Below are 22,197 nucleotides of genomic sequence, written 5' to 3'. Positions count from 1 at the left end.
TAATATCCTTCTCACCTTTTTCACCCCTGACCCATTTTCATGCCTGGCTAAATTGCTGGACTATCCCTTTTATATTTAAATGTAATTATATATCAATATTTTCAGCAGTGATGTGCGGATCGATACTAAAGTACCGATATTTACGATCCCAACGTCTCCTGCTCTAGTATTGATTCTCTTATAAAAAGATCGATATTTAAACTCAGTAATTTGGAGTGAGTGTTTATGTTATCATAAGTAACTTGTTGTCACCAGAAAAGTCTAATTATATCCGGTTAGGGGAAGGAACTACTTCTCCTTCCGCCGGTCAGTTGTGTGTGCACTGTGGCTCTGTGACGGAGCCGGCCGCCGCAGCAGCCCTTCTATAATTTCCCTCTACGAAGAAGACTGCCGTCTGCACAGGAGTGTGTGGAAAGACCGTGGTAACACTACAAACCTCGCTAAACATCTGAATCATAAGAGTGAATATGATGATATAATATAGCGTCAGTCTGAGGAAGAGGTCCAGGGCGAGAAGACGCAAGGTGCTAGGGCAAGACAGACTTCAATCAGTGAGTCATTTGGCAGCAGCGGCGGAAGTTATCCAGGTACAGGGAGATGGCGTGATAGGCTCACTGACTGTGGGAAAGTTATTCACGCTGTTAAGGCTTTAGTTTTTTAATGTTCAAGAGTTCCCCGGAATCCCAGCATTCTTACAACAAGCTAACAGAAAGCAGTTTGTTCTGAGATTTTCTTTATAATTAAATAATATGAGAGTAGTTTATTGTCTTGTCATTATGCAGCTATAATTTGGAATTGGTAAGCCTACAGCCTGCTTTTTTACTTTACTTTAAACTAGTTGTCACATCACACTACAAATAAAATACGTAAAAAGTATTGGTATCGGCAATACCAGCCTGGGTATTACTTGGTATCGGATCGAATAGGAATTAAGTGGTATCGCCCATCACTAATTTTCAGCGGATTGAAGGCTCGTTCATTTTTGTACTTGTACACATGTGCTTCTAAAAAAAAAAAAAAAAAAACCAGCATGGTCGAAATATAAATGGAAAATTCCTGAAAGAAAAGTAGTACAAGCAGGCGCACTCACAGCAGGCCGCCTCTTTAATGCAGCGTCTCCATAATGTATGCAATGATGAAAACAACTGCAGACTGGCTCCGCCTGTGCGGATATTGAGAGGATATAAATAGCCGGGCCTGGTTGAGTGTGTGCTGACACTGGAACTGCAGCACACACAGCTCAAACAATAAGCCGTCGCCACTACCCTTCCTCCCCTCTGCTTTCTCCAGTCCAGCAGCCTCCCAGAGCTTAAGAGTGGGTGGTGGGGGGAGGGAGGGAGGGGGTTTTCTCTCTTCCTCTTCCTTTCTTTCTTCCACTTCCTGCCTCCCTTCTTTTGTAATCTGTCATCAGTGGCGAGCCCGAGTCGGTCACTTCTTACGTCAGAGAGGCAGGCAGGAGGGCTGCCGGTCTACCCACCTGTCTGTCTACCCACCTGTCTGTCTGCCGGCCTGTCGTGGGAGAGGTTTCTCGTGTCACACTGCTCTATTTTTCATTCAGTTAGATAAAAATAGGGAACGACGGCTGTGGATTAGACACGCGCTCCTTTGCTCTACCGCAAAGAAAGGACGTGAATATGTTTTTCCTCTTGCTCAGAATTCCAATAGGCCACCTCTGTGTTTTTATTTATTTTTTATTTTTTTTGGTATTCCTGGTTAAATTCGGGAGTTGATCACAAATGGTGTGTCTAAACCCATTCAGACTTGACTAAAGCCATCATGTCTTACTGTCAGTTAGAAGGAGCAGGTCAAATGGAGGTTAGATTCAACACTTTCCAGAGTAAAGCCAGTAAAGTGATCTAGTTTACAAAAGTGTGCAATGTACTGAAGGTTGTTAGTTCAAATCTCTGAGCCATCTGGTGGATCTGTGTCAGGGAAATGTCTTTTAATCTTGCATTCCTCTCTTCCCGAAAACGATTAACAGCGAGATACCCTTAAGCAAGGCACTTATACCTAATCCCTCTGGTGCAGCTGCTGGTTGATGCTTGAAGTCTCTGGTTGTGTTGGGCAGCATTTGTAAAAGGTAAATACATGTTTCAAAGACCGCAACCACCTCATCCCAGAACACGGCATTCGTCTTTTCCTTCTCTTGCTGCTGAGCCAAAGAGATGAAAAAAAGGTTTCTGTGGGACAGTGAAAGCGGCACCACCGCTAACGATGAAGATGGCTAGAAATGATTTATGTGGCTGATGGCAGAGGCAGGCACACAGTCGTAATGCTTGAGTAAGCCACAGTCTCTCTCAGTCTTAACTTCCTTTTGCTCCATGATCTCGTGCTTTATTTATTACCATCGCTTGTAGCGCTCTCCTAACTCTCTGCTCTTCTTGAGATTTCAATGTCTCTCCCATGCACCTGTTTGTACCAGAATACTCACTCAACTTTAGTTTCCTCCCTGGTATAATCCCAGCCATCTCTCTCAGGAACAGGAATCAATCTTTATTCCTAGTATCTAAACTTTTTCAAAGTTTTTATCCAGTCTTTTCTTGGTTTGAAAGGTTTGATTAGTGCCGTGATTTGTGGTAAATTGTTCCTGCTGACTAAATAACTGGCACAGCATGTGCTCAAGAATGGTTGTCGATATTGATTTTGATTAGGGCTGGGCAATATACCGATATCGTGATATGAGACTAGATATCGTCTTAGATTTTGGATATCGTGATATGACATAAGTGTCTTTTCCTGGTTTTAAAGGCTGCATTACAGTAAAGTGATGTACTTTTCTGAATTTACCAGACTGTTCTAGCTTTTCTGTTATTTGCCTTTTCCCCACTTAGACATTATGTTCACATTACTGATTATTATTTATCCAAAATCTAAGTGTGAAGATATTTTGTTAGAGCAACAATTGTCAACTGAATTGAATTGTGGACAAAACAAGACATCATCAGACGTCAGCTTGGGCTTTGGGAAACACTGATCGATATTTTTCACCATTTTCTGACATTTAGACCAAACAACAGTTAATTGAGAAATAATGGACAGATTAATCAACAATGAAAATGATCGTTAGTTGTAGCCCTACTTAAAAGCAGTCCTGTTGTAGTGATTTGCAAATAGCCTTCAACGTTCTCTTGACGTTCTTCTGAAGCTGCGTTTCAGTCGGGCAAGAACTTTTCCAGGCACTAGGAATCTTTGTTACTTTCAACTCTTTTCCAGGATGAGGGCCGTGGCATGGCATTTCGTCTATGCAACAACTCAAATGGAAGAAACGGTCACAGCTGAAGACGATGGCCTGACCCTTGCAGAAAACCAAGACTATGTCACAGTTCCAAATGGTGGCTTGGTGTGGTGCTGTCTGTTGATCTGAAGCATCATCGGGTAGAAACTAAAGGGACCTTACATCATTTACTTTGCCAAGACATCCTGATCAACTCGTTGTTGATTTGTCAGTGGAACCATACACAGCAACAGGCCGAACATACTGTCGGAGTCAAAATGATCAGAAAAATGTTATGTTTATTTTTTATTAAGATATCTGTGTCCTTAGGTGTGGTGGTCCTCCAATAAATGTCAAATTTGAGGGCTCCTGGGTTAGGTATGGCTAACCCTATCCCTAGGGTCTGGTTCAAACCATGTTCCAACACCCATATTAGTGCCCATATTGTGAAAAAAATCACTTTTTCTGGGATTTGGGGTGTTATTTTGTGTCTCTGGTTCTTCCCCATGCATACAAACTTGGAAAGAAAACCATCCATGCTGTTTTGAGTGAGATACGGGTTTCTGAATGTATCCTGCCTTCAGTCTCCGGGTGAGCTGTTCAAAATTGGCAGGGCTTTCTACGTCACTAGCTGAAACGAGGTGGCTAACCGTAGCATGCCAGCGCTAGCATGGTAGCTCGTTCTCAATGGCAAAACACTATACATATTCACCATAATCTACAAAAGAACTACTTACATGTCCCTGTTCTGCAGGTATTCCACGCAAAGTTGGAAGTGCGCCCTTGTTTAAAAGAAGTCTCCGGGCTAATCCTGCCTTGTACTAGCTGAAGTTGTAGAAACAAACCGCTAACTGATGTGATCCTTACCTAGCTACTGCGCATGTGCGCCTCCCTACAAAGATGGGATAGAAGTGCGTTGGCTCACTCTGTAGCTAAAACAGAGACCTGAACTCACAAGGTAAAAAGAGAAAGCTGCATTAATGTGCACAAAGATATGGTGTTTTTTGAAAATTAAACCATGTAAACCTATTCTGGTACAACCTCAAAATACAATTATGAACCTGAAATGAGCATAATATGGGCACTTTCAAACATGTAGGGAAAAATGTGTTCAAATTGTTAGATCTGCTTCTTCTATTCAACTGTCATCCTGTTTGTCTTACAATATTCTGTGATTTAATGAAGAAATAGTCTGGTTAGCCTCAATCTTACAACACTTGTCTGACAGTGGTTCCTGTTTAAGTGCTCCTTATCTGTAGACTTGCACTTGTTGTTGGTTTGCAGTTAAAGTGACCTTTAGCATTTCCTTTAATCAGGCTATTTTTGTCACACACAACTCAACATTGTTACAGCCAGAGCTCACAGTTTAAACAGCAGAATGGTCAAGTAGATGAAGGTGTAGGTGGAGCTATTCATTGTTTTGTTAGATTTAATAGTTAAATATTTACTTATTCGTTTAGTTTCTGTAGGTGGATTATACAGCTACATATGTTTGATTATATCATTAGTATCTTTATTTTGGTTACTTTATGTATAGATTAGTGCTTTTGTTTTAAAGGTACCATGCAGCCTGGCCCACATACGTACATATACGTATGTTTACTTACCAAAACGGTAACCAAAAATAAACATCACAAAACGTCATCTTTGCCTGGACAATGAACGTTTCTATCCCTGCGTAATATCCATTGCTACCGTAACTCAGTGGCTGTTTGATTCTAAGTTTTTGTTTTTGTTTAGCCTGATGACAAATTGCCACAACAGAAGTGGTTAGCCTGTAATTTAAAAGTATATGTTCTTTCAGAAATGGACACCAGTACAGCTGAATCTCTGTACTGTGATCTTAAACTGTGACCGGTAAAATGCATTACCTCACTTTTGTACTCCTGTCTGTATTTGCATATTTTCCAACCAGGGGTATCATATTTGATCACTGGACACCACCTGATTCGCCTCATGTGCTCATCATTTGCTGTTGCAAACAGGCCAGCTGTCATTACTTTACATATGGGGAAATGTGATGCAGTCTCAAGTCATTTGTTGTTGACAGTTCCATGCTGTCCACTCTGCAGAGCCTCCAGCACTGAGTGCTTTTTGTGAGTTTATACTGTATATTTGCATAGCCAGTTGGTCATATTTGGCTGCCAGTACGCTCTACCATACAAACTCTCTGTACTGTCTTCACTGAGCCTGAGCTATGGTTCGATAGCCAGTGCTGCACTATACTTGTGACGCTGCCTTGAAAATCCCTTTTTAAGAGATAATTGTTGATGGGATTATGTCATTGTTAATAAATTAATAGTCTATCTGTATATAATTATATTCTTATAGAATACTGTGAACGTGAATGCACCTTTTAACACATGTTGACACACCAAACTGCTAATATTATGACTGGAACAGTGGAATGGCCAATGTTCAGTAGGGCTGGGCAACATATCAATATTATATCGTGATATGAGACTAGATTTCGTCTTAGATTTTGGATATCGTAAAATCGTAATCGAAGTGTGGTCTTTTCCTGGTTTTGAAGGCTGTATTAGAGTAAAGTCTTTCTATACTTAGCACACTGTTCTAGCTTTTATTTGCCTTTAAACTTTGCCTTTACTCATTGAATCGACATTTCTGATGATTATTTATGAAAAATCTCATTATGTAAATAATATTTTGTTAAAGCACCAATTGTCAATCCTACAATATCGTTGCAATATCGACATCAAGGTATTTGGTCAAGAACATCGTGATATTTGATTTGATTTTCTTCATATCGACCAGCCCTCATGTCCAGTCTTAAACAAGTGTTTAGTTATTATGGTGTGTCACAGAAGTTGGTTTGATTTTCAAATTGCATTAGGCATTTAAAACATTTTTTAATTCATATATTTCAGTAGTTCTCAGTGGTTTCCCTCAATATAACTAAATTACACTTTTATTTAGTTATAGATGATGTGTGATTGTAGAGAGAGGCCTAATTGAGTGCTCAGGTCTGTTTTTGTCAGCCTAGCTGTAGGCAAGCAGTGGTCCGGTTGAATGCTACCTTAATCCATTCACATGTGCACAAATGTAAAAACACTTAGTGTTGTGTGTATAGTGCTCTCTTTGCAGCACACATAACTCTTGTGTGGCTTTACCTGACTAAGCAGACTTGGAATTTGATGGGAATGTTGTTTACCGCTTACTTTATATAATGCTGTCCTTTGAGTGTGGTGGTACTGGTAGCTGTTTAACGCTGACTCCGTAAATCAGCACAACTAATGACATCCTGATTTAAACAGACATATGCTGTATCTGAGCCAAGCTAAATTGTCACCTAAAGTAAAAGTAGACTTTTATAACCTCTGGTAGACTGCTAGTAGGACCGTAATCTGTGGACGGCTTTGGGCCTGCTTGGACCAGACTTCTGTTTCGGCCTGCACGATTAATCGTTATAAAATCGCGATCTCGATTCACCCCTGTTTGCGATTTAATTTTTAAATGACTTTGATATTTTTTGGGGGGGAGCGGGGATTTTCGGCCTTTATTTTTATATGACTGCTGAAGACATGAAGGGCAAGCAGTTAAAGAGTGTGCTAATAAATCATTCTGTTTTTGATACTGTACTTAAATTGGCTCTGGACTGCGACCAAATGGTCTCATTTTGCGACCAAGATTTGAGTGTGCGACCAGTAAATTTGCCCCCTTTTTTTACACGTTAAATGTTGAAATTTCGGTACCTGAGAGCACGTAAGCGCAAGCTTATCTATCCTCTCTGAAAATTGACAGAGAGCAGAGCTCTGACACAAACAGGCACACTCGCACACAAGCAGAGCTGCAGAAAGTGCAAACTACGTCGGCTCTGCAGTTTTGTTGAAGTCACAGTGAATCACGGAAATGCCGATTAAATGGTTTCAAGTGTGGTTACAGTTTTTCATAACGTCACGCAGACGGCGTTTGCTGCGATATGATATTAATGGCAAGCTAAAAGCGGTCGCGGTGCTGTTGACGTTACACTTCCTGTGAGACAAGCAGGCACAACAGTGGTTTCTGTGCCCTGGTGACTGAGTGACAGGCTGAGGTTTGTAAGGCAAGGCAACTTTATTTCTACAGCACTTTTCAGCAACAAGGCAATTCAAAGTGCTTTACATGAAACATTAAAACGGTCATGATGAAAATAAAACAGGCTAAAAAAAAATTATATTCAACTTTACCTTCTATGTTGCATCTTCAAAAGTAATACTGAATTTGAAACGGCACATTGTAATTTCTGCATCTATTATCAAAGTATTTATTAGTAATACAGTGGAAATTAGTAGAAATGTGAATATTTGGTTAGCATGTTAATTTACGGTGTGTGTCCCTAAATTTTCTGGTTGTGCCCCTAAAATTTTCAGTTGGGGGCCACTGTGCTCCTAGTGAACAAAAGTTAGTCTGGAGCCCTGCAATTGAAAAACTAAATTTCTCTAGAGACTGAAGCTGTACCTGCAGCATGTTGAGCATGTTTTAATTCTGTAAAGACATGTTTAAGGAGTTCAGATAGAGCTTGTATCAGGGCTACCGGTATATCTACCGGTAGGTCAATGTGTTATATGTCACCATTTGTGGTAGCCAGTATGTACTTTATTTTCTTTATTCATGGAAGTTCTATGTTTCCAGGCTAATGGTGATGCGCAATGTGCTATAGGTGCCAAAAAAAATCTATGTTTTGACACTGCCAATTTGTTTTTTGTTTTGTCATGGTTCCTGTGTGCAATAAACATTACTCTACGTGAGAAAAAAATCGTGGCAGAGAATCGTGATGTCACTTCTAAGCTAAAAAATCGTGATTCATATTTCTACCCAAACCGTGCAGGCCTACTTCTGGTTTACATAATACGAGGCTTTGCCAAAGTAGTTTGGGAAACTGACAACAGCAGTCTCCGTTAAACATCAGCCCTCTCTGGTGATTTCTGTTCAAGCTTTTATTTAACCAGCAAAAGCTGACAGAGCAACAATCGGCTAAACATTCTCACAGTTGCTTGCACATGGTGTCCAGTAGTAACAGCGTTGGGATACTTGGTGTCAGCAAATAAGAGCTCGATGACAGTGTTAGAAAAATGTCCAAAATTGTATATATAAATTTAAAGATGGAAGATAGATGGCTCATAACTCCATCAAGAGATACATCTGCTCCATTGAAAAGGAACCGGGAGACTGATTTGTGCAATTGTGAGATGGTGATTAAAGCTTTTACATCTAGATGAGCTTAGTTTCGTGGCAGTGCTAACAATTGTGAATTATGTGCTATTACTCTATCATCATTGTCTGTACTGTCACCGGATCAGAGTCAGTCTCCCATCCAGTGTCAGAGCAGCTTGTGTCTGTGGTGTACTTTTTTGTTTCTTCACAAAAAGTAAAATGTCTAAATTCTTACAAATTACGCCTACATAAAGGAAGAGAAGCAAATTGCATAATGAGATCAAACTCTGCTGCAAAAGAAATGATAGCAGAGACCCAAATGAACTACACCTACAACAACGGAGTACCTTTCAAAGGAAACCTGTCATATTCAAAGTTACTGTTTGATTATCTATAATTTAACCCTTTATAGTTTCTTTTCCCCTCCCTCCTTTGATTGTCTTTTCAGAGATGATTTCTTTTCCAACACCTTTGAGAAGTCTTTAACAAGGCCAGGACGGCTTAGAGCAAAGACAGACTTGCCATGGGGTGTTTTTTGGCTCCTCTATGCAGTTATGCTTTGTGTTGAACAGAGCAGCATAGCTCCAGGATTCTGGATGTTGGTGTAGAACGGAAACAAAAGTTACCATTGCTTTGTTCGTATAATGAATATGCAAGGATTTGTCTTATAGGCACAGTGCAGTGAAATATTGATGCGGTGAAACAAGCTGATGAAGCAGATAGTGGATGAGCAGCAGGACTCCACATTCACTTTATCACTCTCATCTAGAGTCATCAAAGCAGTGTCAGTGCAGAAGGTTGCGCCGCATGGAGCACAAAGACTTGTGCAGACAGTTAAGTGAACACAATAGTAGCTATAATGAAAATTGCACATAAGACACAAACAGTTATAGTACTATCTGTTATCAAAGCCTGCTGTTACATCACTGTGTGTTGCCATGACAGTCACCAGCAGGTCCTGTTGCACAGTGGGAGAAAATTAGGAGGAATGGAGAAGGAAGCGATTTGTGTGTGTGTGTGTGTGTGTGTGTGTGTGTGTGTGTGTGTGTGTGTGTGTGTGTGTGTGTGTGTGTGTGTGTGTGTGTGTGTGTGTGTGTGTGTGTGTGTGTGTGTGTGTGTGTGTGTGTGTGTGTGTCAGAGATGTTCACAAGTCATTTTTTGGAAGTCCAAGTCGAGTCTCAATTGCTCTCAATAAAGCAATAATTGCATGAAAACAGGTTGTTGACGAGTCTCGAAGCTCAAGTCTGAAGTCTTTTGGGTCGACTCGCAAGTTAAGTCTGAAGTCAGCTGTTTGTGCGACTTAGGTGCGACTCGAGTCCGAATCTGAGACTCGAGTCCCCATCTCTGGTGTGTGGCACGTCTGGTAGCTGGAGTGAGTTAGAGTGCTTAATGTATGCTTTGAAGTGTGACCTTAACGTATGAAGAGTCCTATAGAGATTTGACTAATTCTTAAAACGATTAAAGTGTTGGCGTTAAGCACTCAGCTAGTCCTTTTTATCATGGTTAGAATACAACTTATTAGGCCTTGTTTAAACCAACAATAGCAACGCATCAAAAAAATCCAAGGCTCCTGATTTAATTTCGGCAAAATGAAACACACGGGCAACTGGCAAAACAGTTGCAGCCCAACCGTTGCCGCTATGCAGAGCAACATTAGCTTAAACACGCTTTTTAATTCAATCTAAGCCAATCCAATTGATCCAAAGCACGCGCACACACACACACACTGTGTAAAATACCTTGCACCGTTGCAGATTTTACTGTTTACATGGCAAACATCAAGACTGAAGAGCATGTCATTGCTGCGGTAATAACTTCCCAGGGTTGTAAAATTGAGTTCAAAGGGATATTAAACTGTTGTGCAGCATCTTGGCGTGTGATAAACCTTCAAACTAGACTTCCTGATCCACAGTGCCATTGTTGGACTGAACACACCCTGAGGTTTCTACATAGCAATGGTGGCATTGCACTATACAGTAGTATAACACCTGGTGGAGTATCTACAGCTTCTTTCGGAGCATCAAACATGGTTGGTATCACAATGCATTTATTTTCAGTATGGGTGTTGGAACCATATTTTTGTCTGTGAGAAACTCAGTGAAGTGTTGGCAGTAGGGATGTCAGGATCAACCAATTTCTCACCGTTTCATAACCGTAAGAACTGTAGAAACTACTACATCTGTGGTATCCCGATTCCGGCATTGTTTCCTTGTGAAAACGAATCTCACGAGTCACGTGTGTGTGGTGAACTCTCCTCTTGCGAGCGCTTTGCTAAAAGTGTGTGCGCCATGGTGTGTGCTGGTTTGTTTTGTGCGTGAGAGCCACTGACCTGAAGCGTTAAGAAAAGGAGCTGTAAAAATGTCTGAGGGAACTGGCATTCCAGACTTATATCGGCCATAAAAGCGCCTTAAATCGACAGTGTGGGAGCATTTGTGGACCAAAACCGTTTAAACTCCCTTGAAGTAACGGTAGTTAACAACATGTTACTGTTTACTTTCAGAATCTTGCAGGGATATCATATTAACAACTAAGGAGGACTGTGGGAGTGGCTGTCGTTCTCTCTCTCTCGCTCGGTCTGTCTGTGTAGCCTACGTTCTGTAGCCTAACCATTATAAATGAATTTTAAGCCACATGTTACACTATAAAAACTGGATATAGTTGATGATAAATATTTTAGTTAATTAGAAATATCCTAAAATGATTAAGTCTGCTATATGCCTCTCTCTATTACTTGACTAACTTAAGGAGAGCGATGTGCAGTGTGATGCTGATGCTCTTGAATAGCTTACAGGCATTCCTCAGCACTGGAGAGAGATAAGAATAGCCCTCACTTGTCTCTCCTCTATTGGCCAGCTAGTGGGGCTGTGGGTTGGTGAGCCGCGCTGCTCTGTTGCAGCAGTGCTGCTCTAAACGTAAAGAATGGCAAAGGGAAAGAAGCGGGGGCCCTCTGGGTGCAGCAGAGCAGCCTGGCCTTGGATATATTTGGCTCTGTCAGTTTGCATACAGATCTGCAATGGTCTGCAATTAGGCTTTATTTTTTTTCCTGTTTCAACACAGGAAATGGCAGTGCTGTGAAGCTGGGCCATTGATGCTCTCAGTGAGCATGCTAGCCAGGCCCTCTGAAGGAGATGCATCATTTTCATGGCTCGAAAATTACACAGAGCACTGAGGTTCTTTTGTAAGTGGAAAACAACTGGCTTACGCTCAGTGGACAAAACCTCACTTTCCATGAAACGGACATAGGCTAATCAAAGTGAAAGCTATGGGCTCTTATTAATTGCATACACCTCAGACATGTGAGGGGAAATCAAAGAAAGGGGAGATGTTAAATGATGTGATGAATTATACTCATTTTGTTCAAGTGCTTTGTTCACTGTGTTTATTGATCTACTCTGACGTGACTCCGTTACGAGTGGCTATAGTCGATCTAAAGGAAGGCTGCGATCCGAGTACCCATGCTCATACTGGAATCCAACTAAAGCCTCTCCCCTCATACAAAGCACTGGAAAATATGTGTCAGCTACTTCCTCCTCCTCACTCACCTCCCTCCCCATTTCAACTTCCTGTTCTTTTGGCTGTTCGGAAGTGAGATGCTTTAAATGGAGGCTGCTGCCGGATGCCTTATTCAGTTACTGTTACACCTTTAAACCGTTGTCATTTTTTGTATGCTGCCACCGAATTACCACTGTTTACAAGTTCTGTGTGGTAGTTAAGAGACTCATAAAAAACACACACATTCACTTTTCAGGCACACAAAAAGACACCAGAATGCACACTATATAGGCACACCTGTAGACAGACGCACACCCTCATTCTTTACACACTTTTACAATTCTTCTAGGCGCACGCACACACCCACCCAAATCGACATGGACTCTTTTTAGATGCATTGCATACTGAGACATACATTATGTACATTCTCACATCACTAACAATGTTATTTTCACATGCGCTCTCGCTCTCTCTCTCTCTCTCTCTCTCTCTCTCTCTCTCTCTCTCTCTCTCTCTCTGTCTGTCTGTTGTGTCACTGTATCAAGGTTACCTTTAAAAGACTAGTTATTGGCTGCTAAAGTAAGATGTACAAATACCAAGGAGTTGGTTTCTACTCATTTCCGGTTTAAGGATTTCAGATTATTACAATCTGTAAAATATTACTAGAAAACAGATGATTAAGATGACGATGAAGAGTTAGAAAGCCATCTTTCAGCTAGTGATGTATTCTTGTATCAGCAACTGTGTGTGTGTGTGTGTGTGTGTGTGTCATTTGCTACACTGTTTTGTGACTGTTGCAGTAGAACATTGGGCTTTTTTGTGGTTTGCTGTTAACAGTATCGATCCGTTTTATTGCCGTAACATCTCTATTAACACTTTGCATGTGCACCATGTGTTTACATATGCACAGTAAAGGTACATTTAATGTATTTGCACCAATGGCTTTTCTAAACTGAAGGACAGTGACTTCATCATGTGAGAGTCAGAGCTTATTTTCAACTATTCCACATAGGCAGCCTACATACTGACACATTTCCTCATCTTTTGGTCTTGGCTCTGTAGTGTTGTCTCCAGCCTTAGCATATAAGGGAAGCATACCCTCATTGGTTACCATGCAGTAAGTTGCACTGATGTTCATGGGTTACTAATGTCTAGAGCTGGGTAGCGAATTCAATATTTTACAGGCACCGACCAAATTTCACCCTTAGTATCTTAGTAAATCTCATCAGCGTCAGTGAGCCAATGAGCATGCAGTATGCTTCTACCAAGATTTAATAATGCTGGTGGTTGGCTGACCACACATCGTAGAGACATGCAGGAAAAGCTCTAAGTTATGCAAAGAGGGGCTCACGTAGTAGGAGCTGAAAAATAAATTTAAAATTTTATAAAATGTTTGTCTAAAAAAGAATTATTCAGGAACCGGTACCGAAGTCACGGTATTGGTACCGGTACCGCTATTGAAACTTTTTTTAACGATACCCAGCCCTACTTATGTCATGTTATCATTAGGCTTTCTACACTTAAAGTATAGCCAGATCCATATCATGGCACATCATTTTACAACTTTTTATACCAGTTATACCACCCACTCCAGCTGTAGAAGAAGAATATGTAGAAGTTAAATATTAAAAGGTAATCTGAGGACCTGGGAAGCATTGTGTGGTTGTTTGTTTGTGGACATGCACTTCTCCATTTTAATAGGGTGTACACGTCAAGATATAAACATATGGAATGTGATAACCATTGTCAGCGGAGGATCTTATGGTTCTAAAACAATGACCACAGGACCGATCGGTCATTATCCCTAGTGTAGAGAAAGACCCAAAAAGTGTGCCAATTTCAGAATACAGCTTGCATTTAGCCTCCGAGTTAAGTGTTTGTTGTATTTTTAATGCTTTTCTTTTCTTGTTACAGCTCTGATGGTACTAGCTGAACACTGACCGCTTCCTGCCTGAGGACACCTGCTGCCCAATTCCCTTCATCATGTCTGGGATGCATGTAAGTGAAGCATGCATTGCTTTTCTTTTCCACATTTAACTACCCAGCGTACAGGTGCACAGGTAGGCAAACACATCTGAAACACTACCCTCTCTACATTTTATGCAAAAGGACACCTCTACCAAGGAGTTGCTCAGGATAACCAGCTTCTGCTACTGTTAGCTTCTTAGCAGCCACACCATCACAAGAGGTTCATTCTTACAATGGTCCATCTTGGTAATAGTTGAAGTACTTGGAACTTTTCCAACATTAGTTGTAGTACAGAAAAACACGAATCGCCAAATACTGTATACCTTTTTGGTCATACCACTGGGCCTTAATATCTTCCTGTAATGTGTTTCAGTTTGACGCAAGTCAGTTTTGACGCACATACACAAACGTGAGCATGCATGCAGACTGCGTGCAAGACCCAGAGGTGCTGATAGAAACCCATATCTGTAGCAATGTATCACTGTAATACACATAGCTGGTGAGCATGCATCCATCAAAGTGTCCGGCTCGGTTTTAGTGGTTTCACATTACCTGACTGTCGCAGTTGTTTAACTAATGCTTCACAAGTACGAGTTTCAGATTAGGATTACTTTCTCTCCTGCATCTTGCCTTCACATGTCCTCATTGATCCGGGTTGTTTTTAATCTATCACACCACAGTGCTTCACTACAGTCAGGTGACAGTTTTTTTAGTTTTAGTGTTTTAAAAAGATCAAGGTTGGAATCCACCTTCTTATGGAAGTGTAATCACATAAAATGAGAGAATTCAATATTGTCCTGCACATGAGTCAGGCTATGTTACAATCATTGCATTTATTTTTCTTATCCTTTGCAGCAAAGGGCCGCAGGTCGGAGTCGAACCCGGGCCCGCTGCTTCGATGAATAAACCTCTGTATATGGGCGCCTGCTCCACCAACTGAGCTATCTGGGCACCCTATCATTATGTTTTTGACAGTGAATCTTAGTTTCAACTAATAATTAATGTTGTAATAACGCAATCAATAATCACGTCAGAATTATTCAGCCTATTTGAGCCTCAAGACCCTGACATAAAACTGTGGTTTATAGCAACATAAATGCATTATGGATTCAGTGTGATTCTGGCTTAAGCTTGATAATGTGGTTTGAGAACTACACAGTGGGTTTCTGTAGTTGAAGAGGTCACAATATTTCTTCTGGACCAGACTATTTTGAGGGGCAGCAGTGTGACCTATTGGTCATCTTACCAACCTGTGACCAAAAGGTCAAAGATTCAGTAAGTGGTGTGCCTCTATTAGCATCCAGTGACAAAAAAACATTGAGCAAGCAAATACAGTAAGCCAAACTGACTTGTTGGTCACTCAGGAGCTGAACTAGTGTTGGGTGAAGTAACTAAGAATAGGTAATGATGACCTCCAATATACAGTATTTGACAGTGCGGGGGGGGGGGAGACACTTACGTGAATATGCCATTTTAAAACTTTCAGTCATCAGATCCTTAAAAAAAACTGAATAATTAGTGGCACTTTCCTTTTAAGGAAGAACACAGAGGGAAAGCCTACATTGGCTCTAAAACATGTGAGTGCAACTTCCAGTTAAATGTAGCTCATGACTAGTTGTCAAGACCTTTGGTTCAAGTGATCAAATGGAAAATTAATATCAGTCCAAACTCATCATGCAGCATTGACTGAGACTGCATCAGACACATTCAGCTGCACCGTGTGTTGTCAGGAATAAAGCAGTTTGCACAAAGAGCTTACCCGCTCACTCACACCTGCTGCTTTGTACTCTGGCTTTCTCATTTCATCTCATTCACTCTATTGTGTTATGTTTTTCATCACACCCACCGTACCGATCTAACAGTGCAAACTGAACACACCAAGCATTGGTTCTCCTAGCTGTCATTTACATTTGTATTTTAGGCATGTGGCTGCCACTTCAACAGTATTCAGAGTGACTGACGACGAGTGCGGCTAGCCTTTCAAGAAATATTCAATCTGAGGCTGCAACTGTGGTATAATGACTTCATTTAATATGAGCCAGAGAACAGACAATGTCCCTCACAGAGAGCACAGATTGTTTTAGTTTTTAAAGGGCACGCTGTTTTTTTTTTTTTTTTTTTTTTTTTTTTCTGGCTGATTAGAAGTTGGGTGAAAATATGCCGGAAATTACCTAAGGTCACAAAACACAACCGACCAGTAAGATTAAGGAAGGTGAAAGTTGTCCCAGCTGTGTGCATAGCATTGTGGGATATGTTTTATTAATTCAGTTCACATATCTATTATATCTGTTAAGGGTTCACAGAGAAACTGAAGACCGTCCCAGCAGCCATGGGACAAAGGGCAGTCAGTTACCTTGGACTGTAGGGATGAGTCCAAAATCATGTGGGAGGAGCTATCGACTGTAAATGATCAAAATAAAGTTATTTCTCTAAACAGACTAAAATAGACAAGAAAGCTGAAACACATTTTCTTTGTACATACTGCCATTTTTCCTCTCATTCCTGAAGATGATACCATGGTGTTATGTAGGTTCTATGGCATTTGTTGAGTTTTTTTGTAGCTAACTGCACAGAATAAACACATTGAGAACAGACGATGAATCAGGTCCTTTTGCGATTTTGAAGAAAAGCAACCATCTTGCTGTGAGGCTGTGGTTTTGTCTGAACCAAAATGTCATAACATTGTCAAATAGAACTTGCAAGCCACTTAATTATTTCCACAGTGCCTTGTTACCTCAGTTTTTGACTCCATTGCTGTGTGTTGTAACCTGTATGTCACACATACCTCAGTCAGTTCAGCTCCTCGTACTAAACTTGAGTTACACCACTGTGATTAATGTTGATTCCTTTCTGCCTTATGTGATGTAGGCACCATGGTCGACTGGTTCAGAGTGTGTAGCCAAGTACAACTTCCAGACTGCCAACGAACAGGACCTGCCTTTCTGTAAAGGAGATGTACTGACCATTATCGGAGCCACCCGGGTAAGTAGGCAGATGGCTTGGAATATGTTGGAAATGTTGCACATTGTACTAAATTAGCGCTCACATTGTACTAAATTAGCGCTCAAAGCTGCTATCCTGGCCAAATGGTCATTATTCAAAGAATGAGCCAAGAGTTAATTCTTCAAAAGGTTTTAATGTACTTCTTCATGAGGTTGTACAGTAAGGACGATATTATATACATGTAGAAAGTATCCCCAGTTAGTGATCATGTACTGAATACTGTAAATTTGCAATTGCAATATTAAAATAAAAAGTGTCTACAGGACAACTTGTACTGCTTGTCATACAAGCAGTACCATTCTCAACCCACTTAATATGAATTAAGTTAATTAAGTTAATGGCACCTCCAGAAGGCTAAAAGGAGTATGTTGCACTTCCCTAAAAGGCATTGTTTATGACATTAGGCTTTTTAGGGAAGTGCAACGTACACCTTTTTATTATATTCTATTTATTGATGTGTGTTAAGTCTACTTGCTTTCCCACAACCCACCTCAGCACCAGCACAGCTAAAGTTCCCTCTACTGTTCTTCATATTCCACTTTTGTTATGTCTCAGAAAGCAACTTATATTAATGATTCCAGGGTAAAAGGACAGCTTCTTTTTCTAGCTTGAAATACCAAATGCAGTAGGCAATTTTTTTTTTTAGTTAAAGTGTTAAAGACAACCAAAAAGCTCACCCCCTAATGCTGATATCCTAAAAGGTTAATATATCAACTGTTATGCTGCTAACAATTTAGCGAAATATACTGTACGTCGACTAGGGCTGCACAATTAATCGCAATTTTATCGAAATCGCAATATGAACTAGTGCAATATCCAAATTGTAGGGGGGCACAATATTTGTTAAAGGCAAAATATGTGTCAAACTATTCTAAAATAAAGTATTGTGGGTGTTGCAGAGACATCCCGGCCTACAAATCCTATCCTACAGACTAAAGAAAATATCTTTTGTTACAGATCCTCGCAAAAAAGTCACTCTTCAGTCATTTTATTTTTATTTTTCAATGAAAATGAGTACAATGATATGAAAATGATCATTCTCTTCAATATCGTGAATCATATCGCAATCGCAATATCAGTCAAAAATAATCGCAATTAGATATTTTCCTAATATTGTGCAGCCCTAACGTCGACAAGGCAAAAAAAAGAAGAAAAGAGCTACAGGATGCAGTACAATATATCGGCATGCAAAAAACCTGAGATCCCAGTGAACATAATTCCATCAAATAGCTTTGTAGCCCCAGTCAGTGGGTTTCCTTTTCCCTAGAGGCTCTCTCTGGCTCCTGCTTCAGATATACAGCAGCCATCACTGCTTGTTGTGTCGCGTTTGGCTGTTTCAGGATCCCAACTGGTACAGAGCGAGAAACACCGTGGGCAGAGAGGGCACCATCCCGGCTAACTATGTCCAGAAAAGGGAAGGAGTCAAGTCGGGAGGGAAGCTCAGTCTTATGCCGTAAGTATCAGAGGGGTAATGAAGGAGAAACCCAAAGTGTGTGTGTGTGTGTGTGTGTGTGTGTGTGTGTGTGTGTGTGTGTGTGTGTGTGTGTGTGTGTGTGTGTGTGTGTGTGTGTGTGTGTGTGTGTGTGTGTGTGTGTGTGTGTGTGTGTGTGTGTGTGTGTGTGTGTGTTTTTTTCTTGGATGTCTCATGTATTTATTCATTTAGAAAGATACTGTACACACACACACTCAAGCATTATGTTTGAAATATAAATAGTACACGGTTATTGTGTTCACATTAGTTCTGTCAGTTAAACGCGTTATTTTTTTATCGCGAGATTAACATTCTTTTTGGCCCAGCAAACTTGGTAGTTTTTTTCACATGCTGTTGCAACAATTAGTAACGTTAGAAAAACTACAACCCCACACCGGATCTAGCTAGACCGGAAACACAACAACAAGCACGCCGCACACACTTGTTTGGGCTTGCGAGCCGGCCAAAGAGGTTTGCCATTTGTTTAGATAACTGTAGAATGTTAATAGTATTTTGAAAAGAACGTTTTATGAAAACAATGACGCGTAATGCCAAAGAAAATACGACGACATGCAGCAGTAATCAAAATAAAAATGTTAGGTATAGTTTTGAGTTTTGCACAGCTTTGCCACATGTGCTCTCTTTCCTTTTTTTTTTTTTTTTTTTTTTTTAAGTGTGTGAACAAGTTGTCATACCCCCGGTCACTTCTGTTCCCTGCAGCGAGGGAAAATGTAGTGTTGATTTCAAGCATCAAAAGATGGAAATTCCCTCTTTTGCAGTCTTTTGGTTTGCATTGTGTCTGACTACCACAGAGGCCAGGACCAGCTGTGCACTACATTTGAATCAGGCTCTTTGAAATGACAGCTATTTGAAGAAGAGGAAGACACAATGCGAGGCATATGCAAATGAAGCGAGACAGGAAAGCCGAGAGCATACCGGCTACCGCAGTATCGTCAGATACAGTAACTATCAGATGTTGTCATCTGAGGGCTGACAAAGCTTTTGTGTACATCCTTCAAATGATAATAAAGAAGTATTCAAACTTCACAGATTAGTAAAAGGAGTTTTTAATTTCAGTGTTTCAGAGATGTGAGAAAATGTCACATTATAACAATCCGTTCTATTGAAATGAATATAGCAGCATTTGTAAAGTCAGACCCAATCTTTAAACATATTTATTTAAGCGTGTCCAAACTTTTGACTGGTACTGTATATCTGCGTTTCTAGTGTTGTACTTTTACAGAAAAGTCTGTTTAGTTGATGTGTTGTTTCTGATCGGCCCTCTTGTTTCCTAAAAGACACGTTCGTCTTGAGAATATTTGGGGCTGTCTTGTGTGACTAAGGCCTAGTCCACACGGACACAGGTATTTTTATAACCAGAGTTTTTCTCCCAGAGTTTTTTCTCCTCCGCTTTAAAAAAAAAAAAAACCCGTCCACACATGCTCGGTTTAAAATAAATCTCCGTCCACATGAAAACGCAAAAACACGCTGTCAAGCCATTGCAAAGAATCATCAACAAAGCAGTTAGCGGCGCACAATATGACGTCAAACTCAGCGGATAACGGCGCACACTCTGACGTCGCAAGGCAAAAAACCCGGTTATACTGTCCACACGTCAACACTGTAACCGGCGTTCCTGAAAATGCTCACCCTGGCCGGAGTTTTCAAAAATGTTCGGTTACAGGGCCCTGAAACTGCGTTTTCGTGTGGACGGAAGGCCGAACCGCGTAAAAAAAAAAGTCCCGGTTATAAAAATACCCGTATATGTGTGGACTAGGCCTTAGATGACCCATCCTTGCATTATAATCCCAGGATGAAGTCCATATACCCTAAAGGGAGTGTGCTCTCTCTGCAAAAACAGAGATCAGTCCTAAGCATGTTAGTCTTTAGTTCAGCCGTGCTTATAGAGTTGATGGTATGCCATTGTAACATCCTGTTGGCACTGCAGGAAACATTTAAATAGACTTTTGACCCTCTTTGTCTCACTTCATCAACTGCTGCTGAAAGTGTTAACCTCTCCTTTTACCACCACTCATTCTACATGTCGGCACCATTTTGAACATAGTCATAGGGTCACCCGGCGTGTGTGTGTGTGTGTGTGTGTGTGTGTGTGTGTGTGTGTGTGTGTGTGTGTGTGTGTGTGTGGTCTGAAGAGGCCCAGCAGTAACTTTAAATTAGCCTTGTGCAGCTATGTGGGGTTTGCAAACGCACAACAATAGCATGAATTGCTAAACTCCAATTCTAGCTCTTACTTTGCTGTAGCTCTGGTTCTTTTTTTTTTTTTTTTTTTTTTTTACTTTGATTGATCATGTTATTATTCCTGTAAGTAATCCACTTTCGGCCGTTTCCAAACTCTTGTCACGGTATGTTTATCTCATAAATGTGTTTTCTTTGTTGAGAAAGGGCACAAAAGATAGTAACCGTTGATTGCTGACATCAGTAAACTCATTTTCATTTTAACTCATTTTACTTTGATTTAACTTAATGGAATGAACAGACACCCAAACATTTTGCATGGTTACTCTTGCTGCCCTCATGTCCCTACCGCTGCCCTTGACATCACTGCATAGTTAAGTGTTTTTTTTTTTTTCTTCAAAACGCTCAAGTCATCAGAAGCCGTCCTTCTGGAGGCCACATGGACTTGTTGATTTAGATGTGAATCACTAACAGATGTCTCAGGGAAGACCTCTCCCTCTCTTCTGGGTTACATAAGGGTTCAGCTGTGGTCCTCTGTCCCCATTCGCGCCCTGACTGATTTGATACTCAGCAGTAGATACAGTCCTCGCCTCACTCCCATCTAACAGCTTGTTCTCTCTGCTGCCACCATGTGGCCGCCACTTATAACCACACCTTCCCTAAAGAAAGCTGGTGTGTTCATCCCTGCTGCCCTACTTCCTCCTTCCCTGTTGTCCCCACCAAGTTGATTACCACATTTTTATGTCTTTAAAAAATCACTATGACGTTATGGATGAAAACTGCAGTTTATTGCTGCGGACAGAAGAGCTAGTGTGTGTCCACCAAAGGGCTGTGTGTGTCTCTGGGCCGTCCCCGCTCGGCGCCTGCTCTCGGATTAGTGGGAGTTAAGGAGCTCCTGTCCATCGGAGAAGCTGCCTGCACTGATCTAATCAACTCAACCCGTATTAAGCTGCTTTGCCACAAGGGCCTCTGCTGTCTTAGTAGGAGGAGGGAGTGACGGAGGCAGCCACGGGAAAGCAAGCTAAATCAATTATAGCCGTTGATTACCACCTCTTCACCAGCCAAGGTGGATAGAGAGACCCTGTAGGCTGCTACTGTTTGCAGCTAATACGACCTTAAACACAAGGAGTGACATAAATTGATGGGATACGGTGCACTGTTGTGTGGTTGAGGTTTTGTAGGACCCCGGGTGTGTACAGGCAGAAGATATCTAGTGATATCCAAATCCTTACAATTCTGTCATGGTCTCAACTGTATTGTATTGGGAAATCTAAGATACTTTACACTATGGCTGGGCAATATATTGATATATATTGATATCGTGATATTAGAGTAGATAAGGTCTTAGATTTTGTATACCATATTATGAATGTGTTGTCAATTCCTGGTTTTAAATGCTGAATTACAGTAAAGTGATGTACATTTCTGAACTTATCAGACTGTTCTAGCTGTTCTATTGTTTGCATTTAACCACAAAGTCATTATATCCACATTGATGATTATTTATCTAAAATCTCATTGTGAAGATATTTGATTAAAGCACCAATTGTCAGCGCTACAATATCGTCACAATATCGGTAGCTATTTGGTCAAGAATATCGTGATATCTACTACTTTACACTTGAACATTTGCAGATCACAGGTTACAATCACTTTGCTGTGACAACGACAAGATTATTTATGTGCATAGAAGATTTGT

At 40.8% G+C, this 22,197-nt stretch overlaps 1 protein-coding gene across 3 annotated transcripts in view; it reads left to right on the top strand.

Moving 5' to 3' along the window:
• Nucleotides 1-22,197, top strand: part of cskl (c-src tyrosine kinase-like) — a 57,311-nt gene that overhangs the window by 19,561 nt on the left and 15,553 nt on the right. For all 3 annotated transcript variants that reach the window (XM_028584844.1, XM_028584851.1, XM_028584856.1), the window contains exons 2-4: nt 13,775-13,858; nt 16,697-16,810; nt 18,172-18,284. In XM_028584844.1, the coding sequence (XP_028440645.1) occupies nt 13,844-13,858; nt 16,697-16,810; nt 18,172-18,284 (242 nt within the window). In that variant the 5' untranslated portion in view covers nt 13,775-13,843. The remainder of the gene's footprint in view (nt 1-13,774; nt 13,859-16,696; nt 16,811-18,171; nt 18,285-22,197) is intronic.

Source organism: Perca flavescens, chromosome 1 (assembly GCF_004354835.1).
Source record: "Perca flavescens isolate YP-PL-M2 chromosome 1, PFLA_1.0, whole genome shotgun sequence".
Classification (NCBI taxonomy): domain Eukaryota; kingdom Metazoa; phylum Chordata; class Actinopteri; order Perciformes; family Percidae; genus Perca; species Perca flavescens.
Note: the sequence above shows the minus strand (reverse complement) of the source record. Positions and strands in the feature narration are given on the sequence as shown.